The sequence below is a fragment of the Musca autumnalis genome, unplaced genomic scaffold (genome assembly GCF_047663935.1).
Source record: "Musca autumnalis isolate F117 unplaced genomic scaffold, ASM4766393v1 scaffold_2, whole genome shotgun sequence".
Taxonomy (NCBI): Eukaryota; Metazoa; Arthropoda; class Insecta; order Diptera; family Muscidae; genus Musca; species Musca autumnalis.
In genome coordinates this window covers 23929794-23954500 of record NW_027411755.1, presented here as the reverse complement: position 1 = coordinate 23954500, position 24707 = coordinate 23929794, and the positions used below count along the sequence as shown (strand labels likewise).

General features: G+C 37.7%; 1 protein-coding gene across 4 annotated transcripts in view; it reads left to right on the top strand.

Annotated features, from left to right (window-relative positions):
• DIP-theta (Dpr-interacting protein theta) overlaps positions 1-24707 on the top strand; it is a 328764-nt gene that overhangs the window by 103079 nt on the left and 200978 nt on the right. For all 4 annotated transcript variants that reach the window (XM_073967266.1, XM_073967264.1, XM_073967265.1 and 1 more), the window contains exons 4-5: positions 3088-3185; positions 22989-23196. In XM_073967266.1, coding sequence (XP_073823367.1) covers positions 3088-3185; positions 22989-23196 — 306 coding nt within the window. The remainder of the gene's footprint in view (positions 1-3087; positions 3186-22988; positions 23197-24707) is intronic.

Here is a 24707-nt window from a genome sequence, read left to right as displayed (position 1 = left end):
CAACGCGTAGAAAAATGTGAGACCAAAATTATAAAGATCGCGTTTATAACTTGCATATTACAGCAACAACAAAGAACGGAAACTTATTGTTGGAAATTATTTCAAAAATATATTTTTGGCTAAATACGAAAAATTTGAAAAATAAATGTTGGGAGTTATTTTATTATTTCGCTAAATTTCGATCCAAATCCTGAAGTATTTTGCTTAAACTTCTACGAGAAAAGTAATTAGTCATCGTGATAGTATATTTGCTTTCTGTGATAAGCAATATAAATAACAAGTAGAGAGTAATATTGAAATTACAATCAAAGAAAAAACATAGAAGATAAAAACCGAAGATTTCGCGAATTGGTTTAAATCGGTTGAGGTGCATGTGCTTTTCGGATACAGGGAGTCCATGTCTATCAATATGCATAGATTTTCCCATGTTTCATTCAGCGGCCAAAGTGTGCCATCAGTTGCATCTTACTATTCAAAAAACCTTCAAGTGGGAAAAAATTACGCGATGTGCATATGATTATAAGGTGCATCCGATTTCAATGGCCCCCTATTAAAAATACGTCAATATAAATTATTTTAGACAGATTCGTGAAGAACTGCGGATGTGCCACCGCATTCTATTTTGGGCTAAATAGGGATATTACTCCTGAATTTTTGTAATTTGTGACACACCTTTTTGGCAAATATTATAATCGCGTATAAAGGATTACATTTAGGCAAAAATAGTCAAAGAAAATCGCGGTTCAATTCGCGGAATTGTCAAAATATATTTTTGCAGATTTTCCCAGTTTCAAGGTATATATATCCGGCGTCTTAGTGTATGGATTCGACCGCGGAAGAGCTCATTAGATCCGGCACGTAAAAAAACTAAAATCACGCGGGGTTCAGGGGTACCTGTACGACAGTTGTAAATTTTAAAGCCAAAAAATAGGTTTTTTCAGAAAATTTACGCACCAAATTTTCGCCTTTGGACTCCTATTACTAGGAAGCTGTACGGATCACACTCATGAGATATACATCGAACGACGTGGAATCGCGAGTTCTACAATCCTATAAACTAGTTTGGATTATTATCTAGTTGCACCCTCTAATTATAAGAAAAATTCGAAAAACCCAGTTTTCAAAACTTCAAAATGTCAGCATCGATTTTGGGGGGATGCAGTGTATATATCGAAAAGTCATACATTAGAACCATGTTGCCCAAGGGGTATTCTTCAATTCTTTTTTGAGCTCAGGTCTGAATTTTCCGTGGTTTCACCAGAAATCAAGAAAGAACACCAAAAAACTTGTAAACTTCAACACCTTTTTACCCATTTTTTAATATTACCACCAACGCAGCTTCCACGAAAATTATTTGTTATGGTCCATATTATGAGATCGTGGCTAAAACACTTCAATTAATATAAATATATTCCTATTTTATAATATATATTAACAGTTCGCGACTTATTAAATGGTGAACCTCAACTTCAACGATTGAAAAACTTTTTTGAATATTACCATATACACTTTCATACGGGCAAAATGTGCCTCATCGAAATAATGGTTTTAGACCCCAAGTATGTTTGGACGAAATGTGTTTCAGACAATTTGGAGTCGATTGAGCAATGTCCGTCCATCTGTCTGTCTGGCTGGCTGGCTGGAGCGCACGATAACTCTCGAACGGATCAATCGATTCGATCCACAATTTGGCTTTCGTAATATTTTGTCCAAACTTAATTTAAGTTCGAAGATGGGTTATATCGGTCCACTCCTTCCGGTACCTACCCCACAAAAGTTCGAAAATGTTCGGAAAATTTGTACGTACGATAACTCTTGAAGGGAGTAACCGATTTGGTCCATACTTTGCAAATCGTGAAATGTCTACCGGACTTAGACGAATTTTTAATATGGACTTAATCGGTCCACTCCTTCGGGTACCGCCCACACAAAATTTGGGATAAGTTCACTTTAGGACCTGCTCTCGAATCGCTTTGATTTTTGTTTTAGAAACTTGTATTCATTGCCCCCATACGACGGTACAAGTTTCATAAGGGGCAAGTCCATACTTCCTGAGAAAATAGCCTGAAAGGTGCAAAAAGCCCCTATAACACCGTGTGTAGTGGATGGAGCGCAAGATAACTCTCGAACGGATCTGCCGATTCGGTCCAAAATTTGGCCTTCGTAATATTTTGTCCAAACATAGTTTAAATTCGAAGATAAGACATATCGGTCCACTCCTTCAGGTACCTCCCCAAGGTTACATGTCCTAAAAAAGTTCAACATTTGTGTATTACTGCAGTTAATTCCTAATTCACGTTTTTGTCGGCAAGTTCAAATGTCTAAAAAAGGCCACAAAATTGTGAAGAGACCTTAAATACATTCGATCGAAAGTTTCGCTTCACATTGGCTGAGGGTATATATCTGTCGAAAGTGCCGACTGACACTTTTTTACTTGTTTTGTTCTAAGTTTGAAAAATATTTTTTAAAAAATTCACGTTTTGCTATTTTTATATTTTTTAGAATCCACGTTTTGTGCGAAATTTAAAAAATATTTTTTTTTAAAAATTCACGTTTTGTAGGAAATTTGAAAAATATTTGTTTAAAAAATCCACGTTTTGTGTCCTTTGAAAAAATATGTTTTTAATTAATTGTGAATAATTTAATAACCCTTTTGAAAAGCTCTGAGTCTCCTGTTAACACAAACACCTGAATTAGTAACAAAATCACCAAGTAGGTATAACAGAAGTAAATACAAAATCTACATATTTATGAATTATTCCAAGTAATTCAATGCAAAACAGCTCTAGCTGAATAGAAGAGATACAACGACAAAGTGAAAGAAGAAGAAGAGTTAACAATTGAAGAATAGCAAACAATAAAAATGAATAACAAATTGCGAATCAGACTGAGACAATAATAAGAAAAGAAAACAATCTGATGGCAAATATATTTTGCTATTGTTATGACAGCTGTTTGTTATCTTTTGTTTTTCCAAGTGACCCTTTTCTGGTCTGACCGGCTGCATCATTGTTGAGATAATAGAATAATTTAAACATTTTCTTGTTTTGTTATTTCGTTACTAATTTTCTATCTTTTCTTTTTTAGATCTTCCAAAATTTGGTGAACCATTACAAAATGTAACTGTACCTGTGGGCCGTGAAGCTGTACTGCAGTGTGTGGTAGATAATTTACAAACGTATAAGGTAAGGGAATAATTATTCTTTTGGCAGGGTAAAAAATACTCAATGCAACTTGTTAGCAATTAATTTTTTTCACTTGCTTTATCAGTCAGTTAGTTATTGATTTTATTCTAAGCTTGTCACGTTGCAAATGTTCCTTTCTTTAATTAAGTTACCTTTTTTAGGGTGCAACAACAACAATAAGGTCTCAGCTAACAATGCCATATTCATAAATACCCCGAAAGAAAAAACTAAAATGTCCTGTCATGTTAAGCAACAATCGGAATTTCAAAGCAACAAAAGAATGAAAATGTGTCCACTTGTGTCCACACAATGTCCCAGCAATTCATTAAAATTATCATTCAAGTGAAATTGATTCCATCTAGCAGAGGATGATGATGCGAATGGACAATGGAAATGTTAACTTATGGTTAAGAGGTCAAAAAGGAAATTTTAACAACTTCCAAAAAGAAAACTCAAAATGTGTTGTTGAACAAACAAAAGGTCGTTTTTGACGATTTGTGGGTGTCAAAGTCCTACCGATTATGGCACACAATTTAGGTTTCCTTTCCAACCCTGGCAACTTGAAGAGTAAATTGTACGGAAAGGTCATCATCATCAATTGAGGACAAACAAATTCAAACTTTAATCGAATAGAAAAAAACGCACACTTGGAAATAAATGAAACAAAATATGAGAGTATCCTTTATATCCCATTCATCCTTTCAGTCATTCATTGTTGCTGGCTGGGACCCAACTAAACAACCTTTAAGGACCTTTTGAAGTGTGTGCGTTTTTTTTTTTTCTCAACTTGTTTGGAATGTTTGCTGTTATTTGCCTGTTTATTTTCCTTGTAATCGTTATCTGTTATTTTTACTGTTTCCTTAGTTATTTCTTTTGTTGTTGTCGTTATTGTTATTGTTGCTGCTGGTGATGGTCTTGTCCATCCATTGGGTCAAAAGTTAGGCTAAAGATATTAAACCCCAACCATAACCTCCATTATCTGCTTAAGAAGTCAAGAAGAAGAGGCAACAAAAAGCAAACAAGAAAATAAAAAACCAGGCAGCCTTTAACCAGAAACCGCCCAGAAAGTTAGTTGAAGTGTAAATTTACAGGTGCGTGTTTAAATGTCATTAAAACGAGACGACGACGAACGACGTTGTGGGTGGCAAAAGGAAATAAAAATACCATTTGTTGTTGAGAGAAAAACTGACCTTTTGCTGTAACGGGTAAATAAAGTTTCACAGGAAACTGCAAAGCTGTTCAGTCTGAGACCAAAAAAGGGGAAAATGTTTAACAAAAGTTTTGAAAAAATATGTGTGTTTTTGTCTAAATAAATTTTATAATGTTATATTGTTGTTGTTGGTCTAATAATGGTGTGCTAAGTAAATGTTTGAAATATTTTATTGCTAAATTACACAATGACCAAACCAAACAAATGACAATGACAACAATGAGGCCTTGACTAGAAAAAACAAATAAATGCCACAAAATGTACTTTAAATTTGTTTTACTTTTGTTGTTAACAAAATGATAAACACATTATTTATTTATGTGAGTAAGGTAAATAAATATTATGAGAAAGATATTGTTGCAAATATACACATGGATATTGCAAATGTTGTGTACTTTTATCAAAGGAAAAATCGGTCAAATATGGCTGACATGGACCTACCTAAGTGTCCTATTAACAGATCCCTTATTCAACAAGTAAAAACGTGTTAAGTTCGGTCGGGCCGAACTTTTTATACCCTCCACCATAAAATATTCTGAAGTAAAACGGAATAATCATTTTCTTTCCTGTCCACAATTTTAGGAGGATATATTCCGTGACCACTTATACCTAAATAAGATAAAAAAATCATAAAAAAAGTACTTAATCGGTCGGGACTCTTATATGGGTTTAAATCAAAGTATGTACCTATGTTTTTGGTGGAGAAGTTTTGTGACCACTGGGAAACTCAAATGTCGAATTGCAACCGAAAAAAACCGAAAATCTGGAGATACCGTTATATGGGGGCTCTACCAACACATGTATCTATGTGGACAGTTTTTCGAATTACAAATAGTTGGATCAAAAATACCGAAAATGGGCAGGCACCGTTATATGGGGGCTATACCAAAACATGGACCTACGTTGACAGTTTTTGGTGGAGATGTGTGACCACTGAGAACCTTAAATGTCGACTTACAAATAGTTCGGTCGAAATTTGTATCTAAAATCTTAAAAATACCGAAAATCGGGAGGTACCGTTCCATGGGGGCTATACCAAAACATGGACCTATATTGACAGTTTTTGGTTGAGATGTTTTGTGACCACTGGGAACCTCAAACGGCAAATTACAGGTAGTTCGGTCGCAAAATGTAGCCAAAATCCACAAAATACCGAAAATCGGGAGGAAACGTTATATGGGGGCTATTCCAAAACGTAGACCCCTATTCACAGTTTTTGAAGGTGATATTTTGCTATCACTAGGAACCTCAACTGTCAAATTGCAGGTAGTTCGGTGAAAAATTTTAGCTAAAATCCTCAAAATACCAAAAATTTGGAGGTACCGTTATATGGGGGCTATACCAAAACATGGACCTATGCTGACAGTTTTCGGTGGAGATATTTTGTGATAACTAGGAACCTCAACTGTCAAATTACAGGTAGTTTGGTCAAACATTTTAGCTAAAATCCTAAAAAATACCGAAAATAGTGAGGTACCGTTATATGGGGTCTATACAGCGTTGCCGACAGTTTTTGATCGGAAATCGTCAAATCGTCATGAAAATTTGGAAAATTGTCAAAAAATCGTCAACATAGTCCAAAACTCGGTTTGGTTACAGTTTTATGCGATTTTTCGCTGATATTTTTGTGAATGAGACTGGCAACATAAGATATACAACCCACAGCAATAAATCAAACCCAATATGACTTTAATACCCTATAAAAACAGCACTCAGTAGATGATAGTTTCCTATGGTTCTTGAGTTTGCAGTAGTGCAGCATGGTAAAGCTGGGTACACATTGTCATTTCGAATTACAGCTTAGCTCAAAAATCGCTTTCTTGACAGAGTGACCGCCCATGTTTGTCGGTACACGTACATTTTGGTTGTTGGGCAGTCGGAAATCGATAAAAATTGTCATTCAAAACTGGCTGACAGTTTAAAGGGGGCATTAATAGGAAGTTAATAAAGCTGGACTCATATTTTTTTTACAACAAAATAGATACAATTAATATTTTATCTCGAAAACTTTTCAAGAAAGATTTTCATCCATTAACGAAACTAAACGAAAATTTTCAGCTGATGTAATTTGAATGTGGGGCAAAAACTATGAAAATACCTGTATTCCAGATATGTGCCTAAATATAGCCACTCCGTCTGGAAATTGCTATAATACATTAAAAAAGCTCAAAAATCGAGTTTGGAACATTGTTTTCCTTAAAATCTTTCGGAAATTTTGGTCAAAGTGTAGTTATCGTCTTTTATTTTATGCATTTCTGGCTTAAGTGAAAAATCGTCATTTTGGACCATAAAATCGTTTTTTTTTTTTCAATTTTGGGCCAAAAAATCGTCAAAATGACGATAAATCGTCAAATTCGGCAACACTGGGTCTATACCAAAACATGGACCTATGTTGACGGTCCAACCGAAGATAACCTCCTGGCTTAAGAAGAAAAGATACACAGAGTTTACAAGAAATGTCGAATAAAACCCAACAAATTGATAAATAACAAGTAAAAAGTCGTTAAGTTCCACCGGGCCGAACTTTTTATACCCTCCACCATAAAATAGTCTTAATTCAAATAGAATAATTAGGGTCCTTTCACAATTTTAGGTGGAACAACTTTTCGACAATGGATAGACTCCTACTGCCTCCCACTATTGCTTAAATTCCACTGTGAACACAAATGTTGAGGCAGAGATAATTCCTTTTGGAGATGAAAGCCCTTGGTGTGTGTATATTAAAAACCCCGAAGGACAGATGCGCCGTAAGTCGAACTTCCGCGTTATGGCGTGATGAAGTTTTTGCAAGAGACCCTGTAAGCCTTCATGAATTAGCATTATATCTTTGTTTGTTGTTTTTGTAGAGCACTTAAGCAACCGTGAACAAAGATACAACGCTAATTCCTGATGGCCCACAGGGTCTCTAACAAAAATTTCATCACGCCATAACGCGGAAGTTCGACTCACGGCGCATCTGTCCTTCGGGGTTCATAATATACTCACCAAGCCCTTTCTTCCCCAAGAGGAATTTTCCGTGCCCCAGACTTTCACTTCCATTTTGTTCCACAGTGTTATCTAATCTAATCTAAAAAAAATGTGTTCAGCTAGGTGAAAGGTACCACCTACGGGGCTATATCAAGGAGTCAACTTATCTTAAAATTTTTAAGCGGAAAAGTTTTATAGCTGCAGGGAACTTCAAGAGTCAGAATTGAGGGTAGTTTCATAAAAACAATGTAGACCCTCAAAAATGGATGAAGTTTCGTGACCACTGAAAATTCCCGAAAATCGATGATGACGATGTTTCGTTGGAGATATTTTATGACCACTGAGAACTTCAAATGTCAAATTACAGCTATTTCGGTTAAAAACTGTAGCAAAAATTCTCAAAATACCAAAAATTGTGAGGTACCGTTATATGGGGGCTATACCAAAACATGGACCTATGTTGACGATGTTTGGTGGAGATGTTTCATGACCATTGAGAACCTCAAATGGCAAATTACAGCTAGTTCGGTTAAATATTGTAAATAAAATGCTCAAAATACCGAAAGTCGGGAGGTACGGTTATAAGGGGGCCATACCAAAACATGGACCTATGTTGACGATGTTTGGTGGAGATGTTTCATGACCACTGAGAACCTCAAATGTCAAATTGCAGATAGTTCGGTTACAAATTGTTAAAGTTCGGTTAAAAATTGCAGCTAAAATTCTCAAAATACCGAAAATCGGGAGATACCGTTATATGGGGGCTATACAAAAACATGGACCTATGTTGACGATGTTTCGTTGGAGATGTTTTATGACCACTGAGAACTTCAAATCTCAAATTACAGCTATTTCGGTTAAAAACTGTAGCTAAATGTTGGTGGAGATGTTTCATGACCACTGAGAACCTCAAATGTCAAATTGCAGATAGTTCGATTACAAATTGTGGCTAAAATTCTCAAAATACCGAAAATCGGGAGGTACTGTTATATGGGGTTATACCAAAACATGGACCTATGTTAACGATGTTTTGTGGAGATATTTCATGACCACTGAGAACATCAAATGGCAAATTACAGCTAGTTTGGTTAAAAATTGTAGCTAAAATTCTCAAAATACCGAAAATCGGGAGGTACGGTTATAAGGGGGCCATAACAAAACATGGACCTATGTTGACGATGTTTGGTGGAGATGTTTCATGACCACTGAGAACCTCAAATGTCAAATTGCAGATAGTTCGGTTACAAATTGTGGCTAAAATTCTCAAAATACCGAAAATCGGGAGGTACCGATATATGGGGGCTATACCAAAACATGGACCTATGTTGACGATGTTTCGTGGAGATGTTTCATGACCACTGAGAACCTCAAATGTCAAATTGCAAATAGTTCGGTTACATTTTGTAGCTAAAATTCTCAAAATACCGAAAATCGGGAGGTACCGATATATGGGGACTATACCAAAACATGGACCTATGCCCATATCCTTTGGGATATAAGTTTGTTGATCACTAGGAACCCTAAGTACCAAATTATAGCTAATTCGGTCTGCAAATGTGGCGAAGAACGTCAAAATACATCAAATCCGGAGGTACCGTTATATGGGGGCCCATCTTCGAACTTGACCTGCCTATGGAAAAAAGACCCTCGGGTGCAAAATTTCAGCACTCTATCTCAATTATTGCGGACGCTAGAGTGATTACAACAGACGGACAGACAGACGGACAGACAGACGGACATGGCTAGATCGTCTTAGAATTTTATCCTAATCAAGAATATATATACTTTACAGGGTCGCAAATGATTAGTTCGATGTGTTACAAACGGAATGACAAACTTAATATACCCTCCATACTATGGTGGAGGGTATAAAAAATCATAAAAAATGTATTTAATCGGTCGGGACCCTTATATGGGTCTAAATCAATGTATGTACCTATGTTTTTGGTGGAGAAGTTTTGTGACCACTGGGAAACTCAAATGTCGAATTGCAGATACTTGGAGCACAAATTGTAGCTAAAATCCAAAAAACCGAAAATCGGGAGATACCGTTATATGGGGGCTCTACCAACACATGTACCTATGTGGACAGTTTTTCGAATTACAGATAGTTGGGTCAAAAATACCGAAAATGGGGAGGCACTGTTATATGGGGGCTATACCAAAACATGGACCTATATTGACAGTTTTTGGTTGAGATGTTTTTTGACCACTTGGAACCTCAAACTTCAAATTACAGGTAGTTCGGTCGCAAAATGTAGCTAAAATCCACAAAATACCGAAAATCGGGAGGAAACGTTATATGGGGGCTATTCCAAAACGTAGACCTCACAGTTTTTGAAGGTGATATTTTGCTATCACTAGGAACCTCAACTGGCAAATTGCAGGTAGTTCGGTGAAAAATTTTAGCTAAAATCCTCAAAGTACCGTTATACGGGGGCTATACCAAAACATGGACCTATGTTGACAGTTTTCGGTCGAGATATTTTGTGATAACTGGGAACCTATACCAAAACATGGACCTATGTTGACGATCCAACAGAAGAGAACCTCCTGGCTTAAGAAGAAAAAATACACAGAGTTTACAAGAAATGTCGAATAAAACCCAACAAATTGATAAATAAAAATAAAAGAAAAAAAACTGTCCGATTCTCAGTTGAACATATGTCTGATATCCGTATTGATATCTAGCCAAGAAAATTATATATACATGAGCAAAAAAAAAAAAGAAGATAAAAAGAAACCTGAAACCACCTAAACACACATAATTGAACAAATGGCAAAATCAAATAAAGCAGTAGGACCACAGGTCCGAGTATGCCAACTAAACATTGAAGGCATCAGCAATGCTAAGTCAGACTATCTGTCCCGCATACTGGCAGATGAAAAATTGACGTTGTCCTAATACAGGAAACCCACACATCATCCCAGCAAATATTAGACAACAGAGGCCACATTCCCGGCTATAAACTTTTAACAGCCATCAACCACCCAAAATACGGTATCGCGACGTACATCCATAACAACATTAGCAGCGCCGAGGTTATCCAATGTACAGACGAAGGAGATATATCCCTAATCGCAACACGAATTCAAGGTCTGCATATCACTAATATATACAAACATCCTGCTATATTTTGGTCTGAAAATGTACTTCCCACTTATCCCCACCCAGCTATATATTGTGGAGATTTTAACAGCCACCATAGCCTCTGGAGGTACGTCAACGAAGACGAAAATGGTGAACAACTATCCCAATGGGCCGAAATGAACGATTTGCACCTGCTATTTGACGCAAAAGATCCCGGTAGTTTTCACTCGGCGAGATGAAACCGCGATTAGAATCCTAACTTATGTTTTGTATCCTGCGTTAACGGGACACCGCTCCATGCATCACGACATATACTCCCCAACTTCCCACAAAGTCAACACCGGCCAGCTATAATTAATATCGGTGTTACTGGATGTTACTAGATGGAACTTCAGGAAAGCCGACTGGTCGAAATACACAACAAAACTTGATTGCGACATCAGATTCATCCCTCCAACTGCAAAGAATTTCGATCGACTCACCGGTCATCGCAACAGCAAAAAAGTGCAACCCCCGTGGTTATCGCAAAGATTTCATCCCTTGCTGGAACGAAGAAAGTGAACGTCTTCTGGACGAGTTTCGTTCTACACAAAGCCCAGAAGTTGCAGATGAATAAATAACAAGTAAAAAGTCGTTAAGTTCGGCCGGGCCGACCTATATTGACGATGTTTCGTTGGAGATGTTTTATGACCACTGAGAACTTCAAATGTCAAATTACAGCTATTTCGGTTAAAAACTGTAGCTAAAATGCTCAAAATACCGAAAATTGGGAGGTAACGTTATATGGGGGCTATACCAAAACATGGACCTATGTTGACGATGTTTGGTGGAGATGTTTCATGACCACTGAGAACCTTAAATAACAAATTACAGCTAGTTCGGTTAAATATTGTAACTAAAATGCTCAAAATACGGAATATCGGGAGGTACGGTTATAAGGGGGCCATACCAAAACATGGACCTATGTTGACGATGTTTGGTGGAGATGTTTCATGACCACTGAGAACCTCAAATGTCAAATTGCAGATAGTTCGGTTACAAATTGAGGCTAAATTTCTCAAAATACCGAAAATCGAGAGGTACCGTTATATGGGGGCTATACCAAAACATGGACCTATGTTGACGATGTTTGGTGGAGATATCGTGATATCATGACCACTGAGAACCTCAAATGGCAAATTACAGCTAGTTCGGTGAAAAATTGTAGCTAAAATTCTCAAAATACCGAAAATCGGGAGGTACCGATATATGGGGGCTATACCAAAACATGGACCTATGTCGACGATGTTTCGTGGAGATATTTCATGACCACTGAGAACCTCAAATGTCAAATTGCAGATAGTTCGGTTAAAAGTTGTGGCTAAAATTCTCAAAATACCGAAAATCGGGAGGTGCCGTTATATGGGGACTATACCAAAACATGGACCTATGCCCATATCCTTTAGGATATAAGTTTGTTGATCACTAGGAACCCTAAGTGCCAAATTATAGCTAATTCGGTCTGCAAATATGGCGAAGAACGTCAAAATACCTCAAATCCGGAGGTACCGTTATATGGAGGCTATACCAAAGAGTGGACCGATAAAGCCCATCTTCGAACTTGACCTGCCTATGGAAAAAAGACCCTCGGGTGCAAAATTTCAGCACTCTATCTCAATTATTGCGGACGCTAGAGTGATTACAACAGACGGACATGGCTAGATCGTCTTAGAATTTTATCCTGATCAAGAATATATATACTTTATAGGGTCGCAAATGATTAGTTCGATGTGTTACAAACGGAATGACAAACTTAATATACCCTCCATACTATGGTGGAGGGTATAAAAAGCCTAGAAAATCGGAAGCTAGAAAATCGGAAGCTAGAAAATCGGAGTGGGTCAACACCGTCAACAGTATGAACTTCAAGCACTGCAGTCTCAAAGCTTGGAGTCTCCTACGAAAGCTCGGAGTTGCTAACCCTCCTCCATCTTCAAAACCATCTGTGAATGCAAATGCCATCGCTTCACATATAATAAAACTATCTAAAGCCAATCAAGACAAACCATTTTCACGCAAAATCTACATCGAAGTCAAACAACTACGCAACAACACAACACCAAACGATCTCTATTCACATCCTTTCTCAACATCTGAAATCGACCACGCTCTCTCAAAAATGAAACCAGGAACAGCCGCCGGCGTCGACTGCATCTACCCTGAATTTATTCTACACAGCGGACCACGTACGAAAGCATGGTTCGCAAGATTTTACACAGACATTCTGCACTCTGGCTACCTCCCCAGCTCCTTTAAAAGATCAAAAGTAATCGCGCTTTTGAAAGCAGGTAAAGATCCCTGCGGAAGCATCGAGTTATCGGCCCATTGCTCTTCTTTCGGTATGCTTGAAGCTTTTCGAGCGTCTAATTGTATGCCGCATTGAAGATGAAATTTACAAATTCATCCCCACCGAACAAGCAGGTTTCCGCAAGGGCTGAAGTTGCACCGACCAAGTACTGGCACTCACGAACTACATCGAGAATGGTTTCGACAGGATGCAGAAAACCGGAGTGTCTTTCATTGATCTAACGGCAGCCTACGACACAGTCTGGAAGAATGGTCTGTTACTAAAACTAAACAAAATAATCCCCTGCAGTTGGATATGCAACATTATACAGGCTATGCTCAGCGACAGACTTTTTACCGTCCACTTAAACGACAGCTCCAGCAGAACCAAAAAACTCAATAACGGCCTTCCCCAGGGTTCGGTCCTTGCCCCAACCCTGTTTAATCTTTACATCCATGATCTTTCGGAAACAGCTTCCCGTAAATTCAATTTTGCAGACGATATGGCAATCGCAACGCAAAACACGAACTTCCAAATCTTAGAGAAGGTTCTGGAATCAGATTTATCTTTAATATCATCCTACTGCCACAAATGGAGACTAAAGCCTAGCCTCTCAAAAACAGAAGTCTGATGTTTCCACCTCACTTACGTCGAAGCAGACAGGAAACTTTTAATAAATTTTAACGGTGCCATCCGCTGTCACAACTTCAATCCGAAATACCTTGGTATAATTCTTGACAGAACCCTATCTTTCAAACAGCACCTAGAAAAATCGGCCCAAAAACTGAAGACAAGAAACAATTTAATACAGAAACTCGCTGGAATAACTTGGGGAGCATCCGCCAGCTGCCTTCGTACGTCTGCTCTGGCCCTGGTGTATCCGACTGCTGAATATGGTTCTCCGAACTGGCTGAATAGCCCTCACGTAAGACGCATCGACACACAATTGAACACCTCCATGAGAATCATAACAGGAACATTAAAGGCCACACCCACACACGACAGATTGGTTACCAATGTTAGCTAATATCGAACCCCCCTCATTAAGAAGAAGACAATCTCTGCTCCCAGAGTATAAAAAAATCGAGGCAAACCCCAGTATCCCTCTTAATCGAGACTTATCGATAAACTACGCATCGAGACTCAAGTCAAGAAAACCACCAGTGCTGTTAGCTAAGCAACTCCATATCGAGAATTATAATATACAACAAGAGTGGTCGAAGCGGTGGAATGATTTCGGCCGCAGTAGTCCTATATTTAATCCTGATAACCGGACAACAGAATTCAACGTTCCCAGAAAAACATGGTGCAACCTAAACCGTTTACGTACTTCCACAGCCAGAACATCAGAGTCTCTAACAAGGTGGGGCCTTTCCGATGACGCTAGCTGTGTATGTGGTGCCCCTTCCCAGACTATAGAACACATTATACACACCTGCCCTATCCTTTCATTCCCAGGACGCATTGAGGAAATCCAATCCCTTACACCAGAAGCAATATCCTGGCTCAATTCATTAAATCTTTAAAATCTATATACCTGCTAAAAAAATTGTATAATATATAATTTGTACTAAACTCTGTACCTATCTTCGAAAAATCCATACGCTAAATAAATAAAAATTGCGAACGCTAGATTGATTACAACAGACGGACATAGCTAGATCGTCTTAGAATTTTAAACTGATCAAGAATATATATACTTTAAATGGTCGCAAATGATTAGTTCGATGTGTTACAAACAGAAAAACAAACTTAATATACCCTCCATACTATGGTGGAGGGTATAAAAAGAAATTCAGATATCCAGCGTAATTTTTAGGCGTTTGCTTGGTAGGCATCGTAAACAGCAGGTCTAATTCTGCCACTGACATATCCAAACCACACAGCCTGGAGCACCACTTGTGGGATTTTTGGAACTTTCGGGCTATTATCGGTGGATATATGGCAAAAAATATTATAGGGTTTTAATGTAGAACTCAAAGACTATACGTGTATGTAGTAAAAACCTGGACGTAACTGGACTTTTATGCGGACATTTCGGGGTCTATATCTTGCGAAGTATTAACTTCCCCTAGCAATTATTTATATTGTTGCAGTCATAATTACAAAGGCTACTCCTGGCCTTGGACTGGAGCAAAGACCAAAAAGAACTTGATCTATGATTGAGTGTCACACCCAGGGTTTCAGTGTCGGAGTTGAGCAACATGACTGGAGTCGGAGTCTGAGTCGAAAAAAATTGCTCGACTCCGGGAACTTTTTTCCTACACTATAGAAATATAACTTAAATTCGGTACATCATTTTTTTCGAAATCATTACTTATTTTAAAAGAAAGCCATAAAAAAACGGTACATATATTATACTAGTCTTTTCAGACTTACAGAAATAAGGCCCCAATGAAATAACCACCCAAAGGAAATGAAAATTGACCCTAGTTTTTGGGGTGTTTTTCAATTTGAAAAATGGCCAGAATACAAAAAGGCCGCAAGCTATGAAATTTAGCCCCAAAAAATATTACATTAATGCCCCAAAATTTCATTGGGGCCAAAATGCATTTTTGAAATTGGGGTGCATTTGGCAAATTTGGCCCCAAACTAGCCATTTACGCCCCAAAATATTTATTCACTTGAATGTGGGGTGACGTAGGGGGTGGAAGATACCAAGGAACGGTCCTGACCGGTTTTAACATGGCAAAGCCCAGGATTTATCTTGGTCCCTCTTTCATCTCAAGTGGACACTGACCTCCCCGTGGTGTCACCTGGGGAACTGCCTTTAACACCCGTTAAAGGTAGTGAGCTAACATGTGCCGCGCGTTCACCCATAAGAACGTTAAAAACTTGGGTTTGGGCGTCGGGCTAGTAACCCTCCCCTAGAAAAGCAGCCTACTATGAAAAAACGAAAGAAAAGAAAAACAAACCCCTCTAAAGTTGACGAACCCCGCAAACGTTTTAAGGACCATGATCTGCGAATCTGCACCTGGAATGTTCACACTCTTTATAGAGAAGGTGCAGTTTACGCATTGGCAGATGTACTTGAAAAGTACAAGGCCGACATTACTGCCATACAGGAAATACGATGGATTGGGAAAGGCGCCACAACAACACCTATAGGTGACGCCCTGTATTATAGCTGCCATGACAGAAAGCATGAGTTTGGCTGCGGATTTGTAGTTAGTCGGAGGCTAAAACATCTGGTCTCTAGCTTCACCCCAGTGAATGAAAGACTTGCTGCAATTCAAATAAAAGCTAAATTCTTCAACATCAGCTTTATTTGAGCTCATGCTCCCACTGAAGAAAAGGACGAACAGACCAAAGATATATTTTAAGAGCGCTTAGAAGAAACATACGACCATTGCCCTGCCCATGACATTAAAATCATTCTACGCGATTTTAATGCCAAAATTGGAAAGGAGAATATCTTTGGCCCAACAGTCGGTAAATTCAGTCTCCACAGTGAAACATCTGACAATGGTATGAGGCTTATAGACTGCAGCTGCAAAAAACATGATAGTTAGCAGTACCATATGTAATCATCTCGATATTCATAAGGGCACCTGGCTGTCTCCAGATCAGAGAACAAGTAATCAAATTGATCATGTTGTAATAGATGGAAGACATTCATCCAGCGTGTTGGATGTACGATCGTTCCGAGGCGCAAACATTGATTCGGACCACTACCTTGTTGCAGCAAAGGTACGTACCCGTCTAAACGTTGCAAATAAAGCACGAACAGATACAACGCGGAAGTCGGACATCGATAGGCTGCAAACACAACAGATAGCCACAGCATATTCCACTCAACTAGCCCAATTGCTTAACGCGAGCACTCCTCGTCCCGATAACATAACAACACAATGGCAAAATATTGCCCACTCCATGCAAACAGCCGCAAAATCCATACTTGGATTCCAGAGACCTCCACAAAGGAATTCATGGTATGACCAGGAGTGTCGTGCTGCTACCGAAGAGAAAAATGTGGCATATAGGGTTATTTTACAATCAGTAGCAACGCGTAGTGCACGAGAGAGATATCGGGAGAAAAGGAAAGAAGAGAAACGTCTTTTCCGCAAGAAAAAGAGAGAAATGGAAAAGCTGGAGTGTGAAAAAATCGAGATGTACAGGAGCCAGAATGAAGTCCGAAAATTCTACCAAAGAGTGAATGGTGGCTTTGGTACAGGCACATCCTCCTGTAGAGACCAGCAAGGTAATCTGGTAACAGATACAGATAGCGTGCTCAGGATATGGAAGGAACATTTCTCCAATCTGCTGGTATCCAATAGTAGCGAAGACGATGATGCCACAGATCCAATCCCAGAAGATGGTATAGAATGTATACCACCCGGCCAAGATGAGGTAAAAACAGCAATCAACCGGCTGAAGAATAATAAAGCAGCAGGAGCCGATGGCTTACCAGCCGAGCTGTTCAAAACCGGAGGAGACACGCTGATAAGGTGTATTTATCAGCTAGTTAGCACCATCTGGCAGCAAGAACGCGTACCCGACGATTGGAACCTGAGCATCCTATGTCCCGTCCACAAGAAAGGAGATAAGGCTGTATGCTCCAACTATAGGGGCATAAGTCTTATCCCTATTGCCTACAAGATTGTGTCAGGGATATTGTGCGAACGACTAAAGCCTATGGTCAACGAGATAATTGGACTATGCCAATGCGGCTTTAGACCTGGCAAGTCCATCATTGACCAGATATTTAACCTGCGGCAAATCCTGGAGAAGACCCAAGAGATGCAGATCGAAATATTTCACCTTTTTGTCGATTATAAAGCAGCATTCGACAGTCCCCTCCGATCAAAGGTATTCCACGCAATGTCTGAATTTGGTATCCCCGCAAAGCTCATCCGGCTTTGTAAGATGACTTTAACTGATACTAGGTCCTCAGTTAAAATTGGAAAGAATCTCTCCGAAGAATTTTGTACCAAAAGAGGTTTCAGACAAGGAGACAGCCTTTCGTGTAACCTATTCAACATTTTGCTGGAAAAGGTAATACGAGATGCAAATGTCAAAAGAAATGGCACAATTTACACCAATAGCCACATGTTACTTGCCTATGCTGATGACATAGACATCATGGGACGATCAGTAAAGGAAGTAACTGATACCTTTAGGAAGGTCGAAGCAGAATCTGCGAAAGTGGGCCTGGCGGTAAACGGCGAGAAGGCCAATTTGATGGTGTCGACTCGCAAAGCGTCCATAGAGCTCGGACCAACTGTGAAAGTTGGTACCTAAAATTTTGAGGTAGTTAAAGACTTCGTCTACCTCGGCACTGCCATAAACACAACAAACAACATCAGTTGTGAAATAAGAAGAAGAATTGTATTGGCCAACAGATGCTACTATGGTCTAAGTAAGCAATTTAAAAACAAAGCCACATCTCGTCAAACAAAAATAACACTATACAAAACGCTGATACTACCCGTGCTAATGTATGGATCCGAAGCATGGGTTCTTGCGCAAGCAGATAAGGCAGTGATTGGTGTGTTTGAGAGGAAAATTCTTCGAAAGATCTACGGGCCGATTTGCGTTGACGGTGAACCACGTCGTCGTATGTCGTCGTATGAACCACGAGCTATATAAGCTATACAAAGACATACATATAGTTAAACGTATCGAGATGCAACGATTGCGTTGGCTAGACCATATCATGAGAATGAGCGATGATGAACCCTCTAAAAAGGCGTATGAATACATGCCACATGGCGGTGCACGCAGAATCGGCAGGCCTAAGCTTCGATGGAGCAAACAAGTGGATGAAGAAATGGAAAGGCGCGGTATTCCAAAAAGTCAAGCGAAAAACAGAGAGGAATGGAGATCTTTTCTTAGTTCGGTCTATGGAACAAATGTTCTGTAATGGGCCAACTAAGTAAGTAAGTAAGTTCGTAGGTATCGTAAACAGTGGGTCTAATGCCACTGACATATCCAAACGACACAGCCTGGAGCACCACTTGTGGGATTTTTGGAACTTTCGGGCTATTATCGGTGGATATATATATGGCAAAAAATATTATAGGGTTTTAATGTAGAACACAAAGACTATACGTGTATGTAGTAAAAACCTGGACGTAACTGGACTTTTATGCGGACATTTCAGGGTCTATATCTTGCGAAGTATTAACTTCCCCTAGCAATTATTTATACTGTTGCAGTTATAATTACAAAGGCTACTCTTGGCCTTGGACTGGAGCAAAGACCGACAAAGGCCATTATAGGACTTGATGTATGTTTGAGTGTCACACCCAGGGTTTCGGAGACTCCGAGCAATTTTGCTCAGGCATTTATAGGCGAGATGCATATGTAAAGCAACTATACCTCGGCACACCTGACTGAATGTATGGATCACTGGAGATTAGCCCAAGCGAGAAAGGTCTGTATCTCACAGATTGGTGCAAAAGGAATGTTAAGCATACACATCCACTTCTGATGTTAACTTTTACTCAGAATTCTGCAATTCTGTGGGAGTCCATTGCAATTAATTTGCAGAAAGGACAATTTTTATACCCTCAGCCTTTAGGCTAAAGAGGGTATTTACACTTTGATACGGCCAAAAATGTGCCTCATCGAAATAATGGTTTAGACCCCAAGTATGTTTGTACGATATCCGTTTCAGACAATTTTGAGTAGATCTAGCAATGTCCGTCCGTCTGTCTGTCCGTCTGTCTGTCTGGCTGGCTGGTGCGCACGATAACTCTCGAACGGATCAATCGATTCGGTTCAAATTTTGGGTATCGAAATATTTTGTCCAGATTCGATTTAAGTTCGAAGATGGGCCATATAGGTCGACTCCTTCAGGTACCTCCCCCACAAATGTTCAAAAATTGTCGCAAAACTTGTGCGCACGATAACTCTTGTAGGGAATAACCGATTTGGTCCATACTTTGCATATCGTGTAATTTCTACCAAACTTAGATGAGGTTTCAATATGGACTCAATCGGTCCACTCCTTCGGGTACCTCCCACACAAAATTTCGGAAAAGTTCAGTTTAGGACCTGGTCTCGAATCGCTTTGATTTTTGTTTACGCAAGTTCTATTCGCTGTCCTCTATACGACGCTGTAAGTTATATTAGGGGCATGTCCATACTTCCTGAGAAAATAGCCTGAAAGTTACAAAAAACCCTATGACACCGTGTGCAGTGGTTGGAGCGCAAGATAACTCTCGAACGGATCTGCCGATTCGGTCCAAAATTTGGCTTCCGTAATATTTTGTCCAAACTTAGTTCAAGTTCAAATATGGATTATATCGGTCCACTCCTTCCGGTACCTCCCCCACAAAAGTTCAAAAATGTTCGGAAAATTTGTGAGCACGGTAACTATCGAAGAAAGTAACCGATTTGATCCATACATTTCACATCGTGAAATTTCTACTAGACCTAGATGAGGTTCTAATATGGACTCAATCGATCCACTCCTTCGGGTACCTCCCACACAAAATTTCGGATAAGTTCAGATTAGGACGAGCTCTCGAATCGCTTTGATTTTTATTGCAACAACTTGTATTCATCGCCCCCCATACGACTGTACAAGTTTCATCAGGGGCAAGTCCATACTTTCTGAGAAAATAGCCTGAAAGATGCAAAAAGCCCCTATGACACCGTGTGTGGTGGATGGAGCGCAAGATAACTCTCGAACGGATCTGCCGATTCTGTTCAAATTTGGCCTTCGAAATATTTTGTCCAAACATAGTTTAAGTTAGAAGATAAACCATGTCGGTCCACTGCTTCAGGTACCTCCCTCACAAAAATTCAAAAATCTTCGGAAAAAATATGCGCACGATAACTCTTGAAGGGAGTGACAGATGTAATCCATACTCTGAACATCCCAATATATCTACCAGATATAGATCAGTTTCGAATTTGGACTATATTTGTGCTCTCCTTTGGGTACCTCCCACACAAAATTTCGGATAAGTTCACTTTAAGGCCTGCTCTCGAATCACTTTGATTTTTGTTGAAGCGATTTGCATTCGCTACCTCCATTACGACGGTAAAAGTTGTTTCAGGAGCAGGTCCATATTTCTTGGGAAAACATCCCGAAAGGTGTAAAAAGCCCTATGTCACCATATGTGGCTCTCGAACTGTTCTACCGATTTGGTGCAACATTTGGTCTTCGTCATATTTTATCCAAACTTAGTTTCATGGGCAATACCGGTCACCAACTTCCGGTACTTCTCCCCTATATTTAAAAAATGTCACTAAAATGTTAGGACGATATCACTTGAATGGTTCAACTAATTTGGTCCAAACTTTGGATCTCCTAATATTTTGTCAAAATTTATTTTAACTTCTAAAATGGCCCATATCGGTCCTCCCTAAGGGTACTTCCCCCACAAAAGTTCAACATTTGTGTTAATTCCTAATCCACATTTTTGTCGGCAAGTTCAAATGTTGAAAAAGGGCCACAAAATTCTGAAGATACGCTAAATACATTCTATATGTCCGTAGATGAAAGTTTCAATTCACATTGGCTGAGGGTATACATCTGTCGGCAAACCCGACTGACACTTTTTCACTTGTTTTGAATAGAGAAAGCCAATATTAACCCCAAAATAACTTAAATTTTGAGGTTTTTTTTTTTTGGAAAATAAGGGGATATTTGTACGGCCTTACATTATCCTATCTGAATAACCAAAAATCTATGTACTGACATCATTCACATGCACCTCTCAAAATATTTTTAAAAACGATTTTTATTGTATGCCAATGTGGTCGAAGATCCAAATAAGCCGGGTTATAGCTTTTGAAAATAATAAATAAATAAACCAAAATCGACTAAGTCTATCTTGTGATCTAAAAACATTAGGACTTCTAAGTATTGACATTATTCATACGTACCGCAGTATGGGTGGCCACATACGCCCACGCAATAGGCGATTTGCAAACCACAAACGAATATTTTTCAAAAGTATGTTCAGGGGATTCGATTTTTACTCTATATTCTGCAGAGCAAACTGGTCGACCAAACCGCCCAACACCACTATTGTTTGATAGACTCAAATGAGTTCCGTGATATGCCCGAGTTTGGCACCACTGCCAAATCGATATGGCTAACTTGAAATGCGTTCAGCAGATAAAATGGGAGTGAAGTAATATGCAGCTTTCAGTGCGATAAAGGTTTCAAATTTACAATTGATTTTGTGTTAGAAAAATAATTAGGGCGTATAAGTATGGACATCACTCATACGCACCAGTGATTTTTCAAAACATATCTGAGTGTGGTATCACTGAATGTACCTATACCAGACTTTTCAGTACCAAACGACGTTTCAGATTTCCTAGTTTGAAATAAAAATATTTATTGACATCATTTATAGATCACAACACAAAATTCCTATTGGCGAAATACAATCTCGAAATGGCTTTGAAGTGTTACTTTTGAAATCCTTGGTGAATGGAAATCTCCTCCCATGAATTTAACATGGCCAAACATGATTATTTTTTTTTAACATGGCCAAACATGATTTTTTTTTGTGTCTTCGAATTTTAGGATATACTGTCATATGAATATACTGCCATAAATTGATCAAAATCCTTTTGACTGCCTCAATGTGTCCTTGATTTGAACAATATGATCCATAACTGGTCTATGGCATATAAAAAACTTTAATTGGACACTTTAAGAAATACAATCCAGACGCAATAAAAAGTTTTCTGCATCGAAAACGTGATTCTTGCGAGAGGTAATTTATTGTCGTTGTTTATTACGTTGCGTTGCTAAGATGTGGGGTGGAGGGGTGTTGATGAGCCAAATCAGCGATTTTTGTATTTTTTATGTTTTTATCACATTTGTTCATTTTGTTTGTTTACAAATTGTTATTTATGTTTTATTTTTTTCTCGCTCGCTCACCCCCTTCAAGACATTTATATATGGTTATGGTGTCTTCGTGGCATGGCAAGCGTAAAAACCGCCACTGAAACCCAAACAAACATTAATCTTTGTAAGATGTGGAAAACAAAAAGAGTAACAACAAAAATTGCTATGATGACAACAAGCAATCCTTTTATTTTCGTGTAAACCCTCCACATATATTTTATGTTTAGCCCTGAAACCCCCTTTGGCTATTTTGTTACTCCTACTTGAAACAAATAATGTTTTCTTTCTTTGGCAAAAACAAAAAAACCCAAGACAAAAAATAGAGTAAAAAATATTTATTTTTCTATGGCATTCATTTCTTTGTTTTTTCTTCTTTTTCTGCTTTTCAGATTGCGTGGCTACGTGTCGATACCCAAACCATTCTGACGATACAAAATCACGTTATAACGAAAAATCATCGTATGAGTATAACGCACGCAGAGAAACGTGCCTGGATCCTTAGAATACGCGATGTTAAGGAATCGGATAAAGGATGGTATATGTGTCAAATAAATACGGATCCAATGAAAAGTCAAGTTGGCTATTTGGATGTTGTGGGTAAGTGGTAGTAGTAGCTGTAATAAATGTTTCTACTTGGTTTGGCTAAAATCGCACAAGAAATTTCATGGTATTGGTAAAAAGTCCAAGATGTGGTAGTAAAAATAAGGAGGAACTGGGCTGATAAAAAGTTTGGAAAATGTATTTTTTTAATTAATGTTTTGTTGGTTACAAAAAAATATTTTTTAAAAAATCCACGTTTTGTTGGTTAGTTGAAAAAATATTTCTTAAAAAATCCACGTTTTGTTGGTTAGTTGAAAAAATATTTCTTAAAAAATCCATGTTTGTTGTTGTTAACTTGAACAAATATTTTTAAAAAATTCCACGAATTTTTGGTTACATGTAAAAACGTTTTTTAAAAAATCCACGTTTTGTGGGATACTTGAACAAATATTTTTTTAAAAAATCCCCATTTAATTGGCCACATTAAAAAAATATTTCTTTAAAAATCCACGTTTAATTGGCTACTGTAAAAAATATTTTTTTTAAAAACCACCTTCAATTGGCTACTTGAAAATATATTTTTTTAAAAAAATCCACGTTTTTTTTAAACTTGAAAAAATATTTTTTTAAAAATCCACGTTTTGTTGGAAACTTGAAAAAATATTTTTTTAAAAATCCACATTTTGTTGGAAACTTGAAAAAATATTTTTTTACAAAGTCCACGTTTTGTTGGAAACTTGAAAAAATATTTTTTAAAAAAATCCACATTTTGTTGGAAACTTTAAAAAATATTTTTTAAAAAATCCACATTTTGTTGGGAACTTTAAAAAAATTTTAAAAAACCCACGTTTTGTTGGAAACTTGAAAAAATATTTTTTAAAAAATCCACGTTTTGTTGGAAACTTGAAAAAATATTTTTTAAAAAATCCACGTTTTTTGGAAACTTAAAAAAATATTTTTTAAAAAATCCACGTTTTGTTGGAAACTTGAAAAAATATTTTTTAAAAAATCCACTTTTTTTTGGAAACTTAAAAAATATTTTTTAAAAAATCCACGTTTTGTTGGAAACTTAAAAAAAAAAAAATTAAAAAATCCTCGTTTTGTTGGAAACTTGAAAAAATATTTTTTAAAAAATCCACGTTTTGTTGGAAACTTGAAAAAATATTTTTTAAAAAATCCAAGTTTTGTTGGAAACTTGAAAAAATATTTTTTAAAAAATCCACGTTTTGTTGGAAACTTAAAAAAATATTTTTTAAAAAATTCACGTTTTGTTGGAAACTTGAAAAAATATTTTTTTAAAAAATCCAGGTTTTGTTGGAGACTTGAAAAAATATTTTTTTAAAAAATCCACGTTTTGTGTGTTACTTGAACAAATATTCTTTAAAAAATCCACGTTTTGTTGGAAACTTGAAAAAATATTTTTTAAAAAATCCACGTTTTGTTGGAAACTTGAAAAAATATTTTTTAAAAAATCCACGTTTTGTTGGAAACTTGAAAAAATATTTTTTAAAAAATCCACGTTTTGTTGGAAACTTGAAAAAATATTTTTTAAAAAATCCACGTTTTGT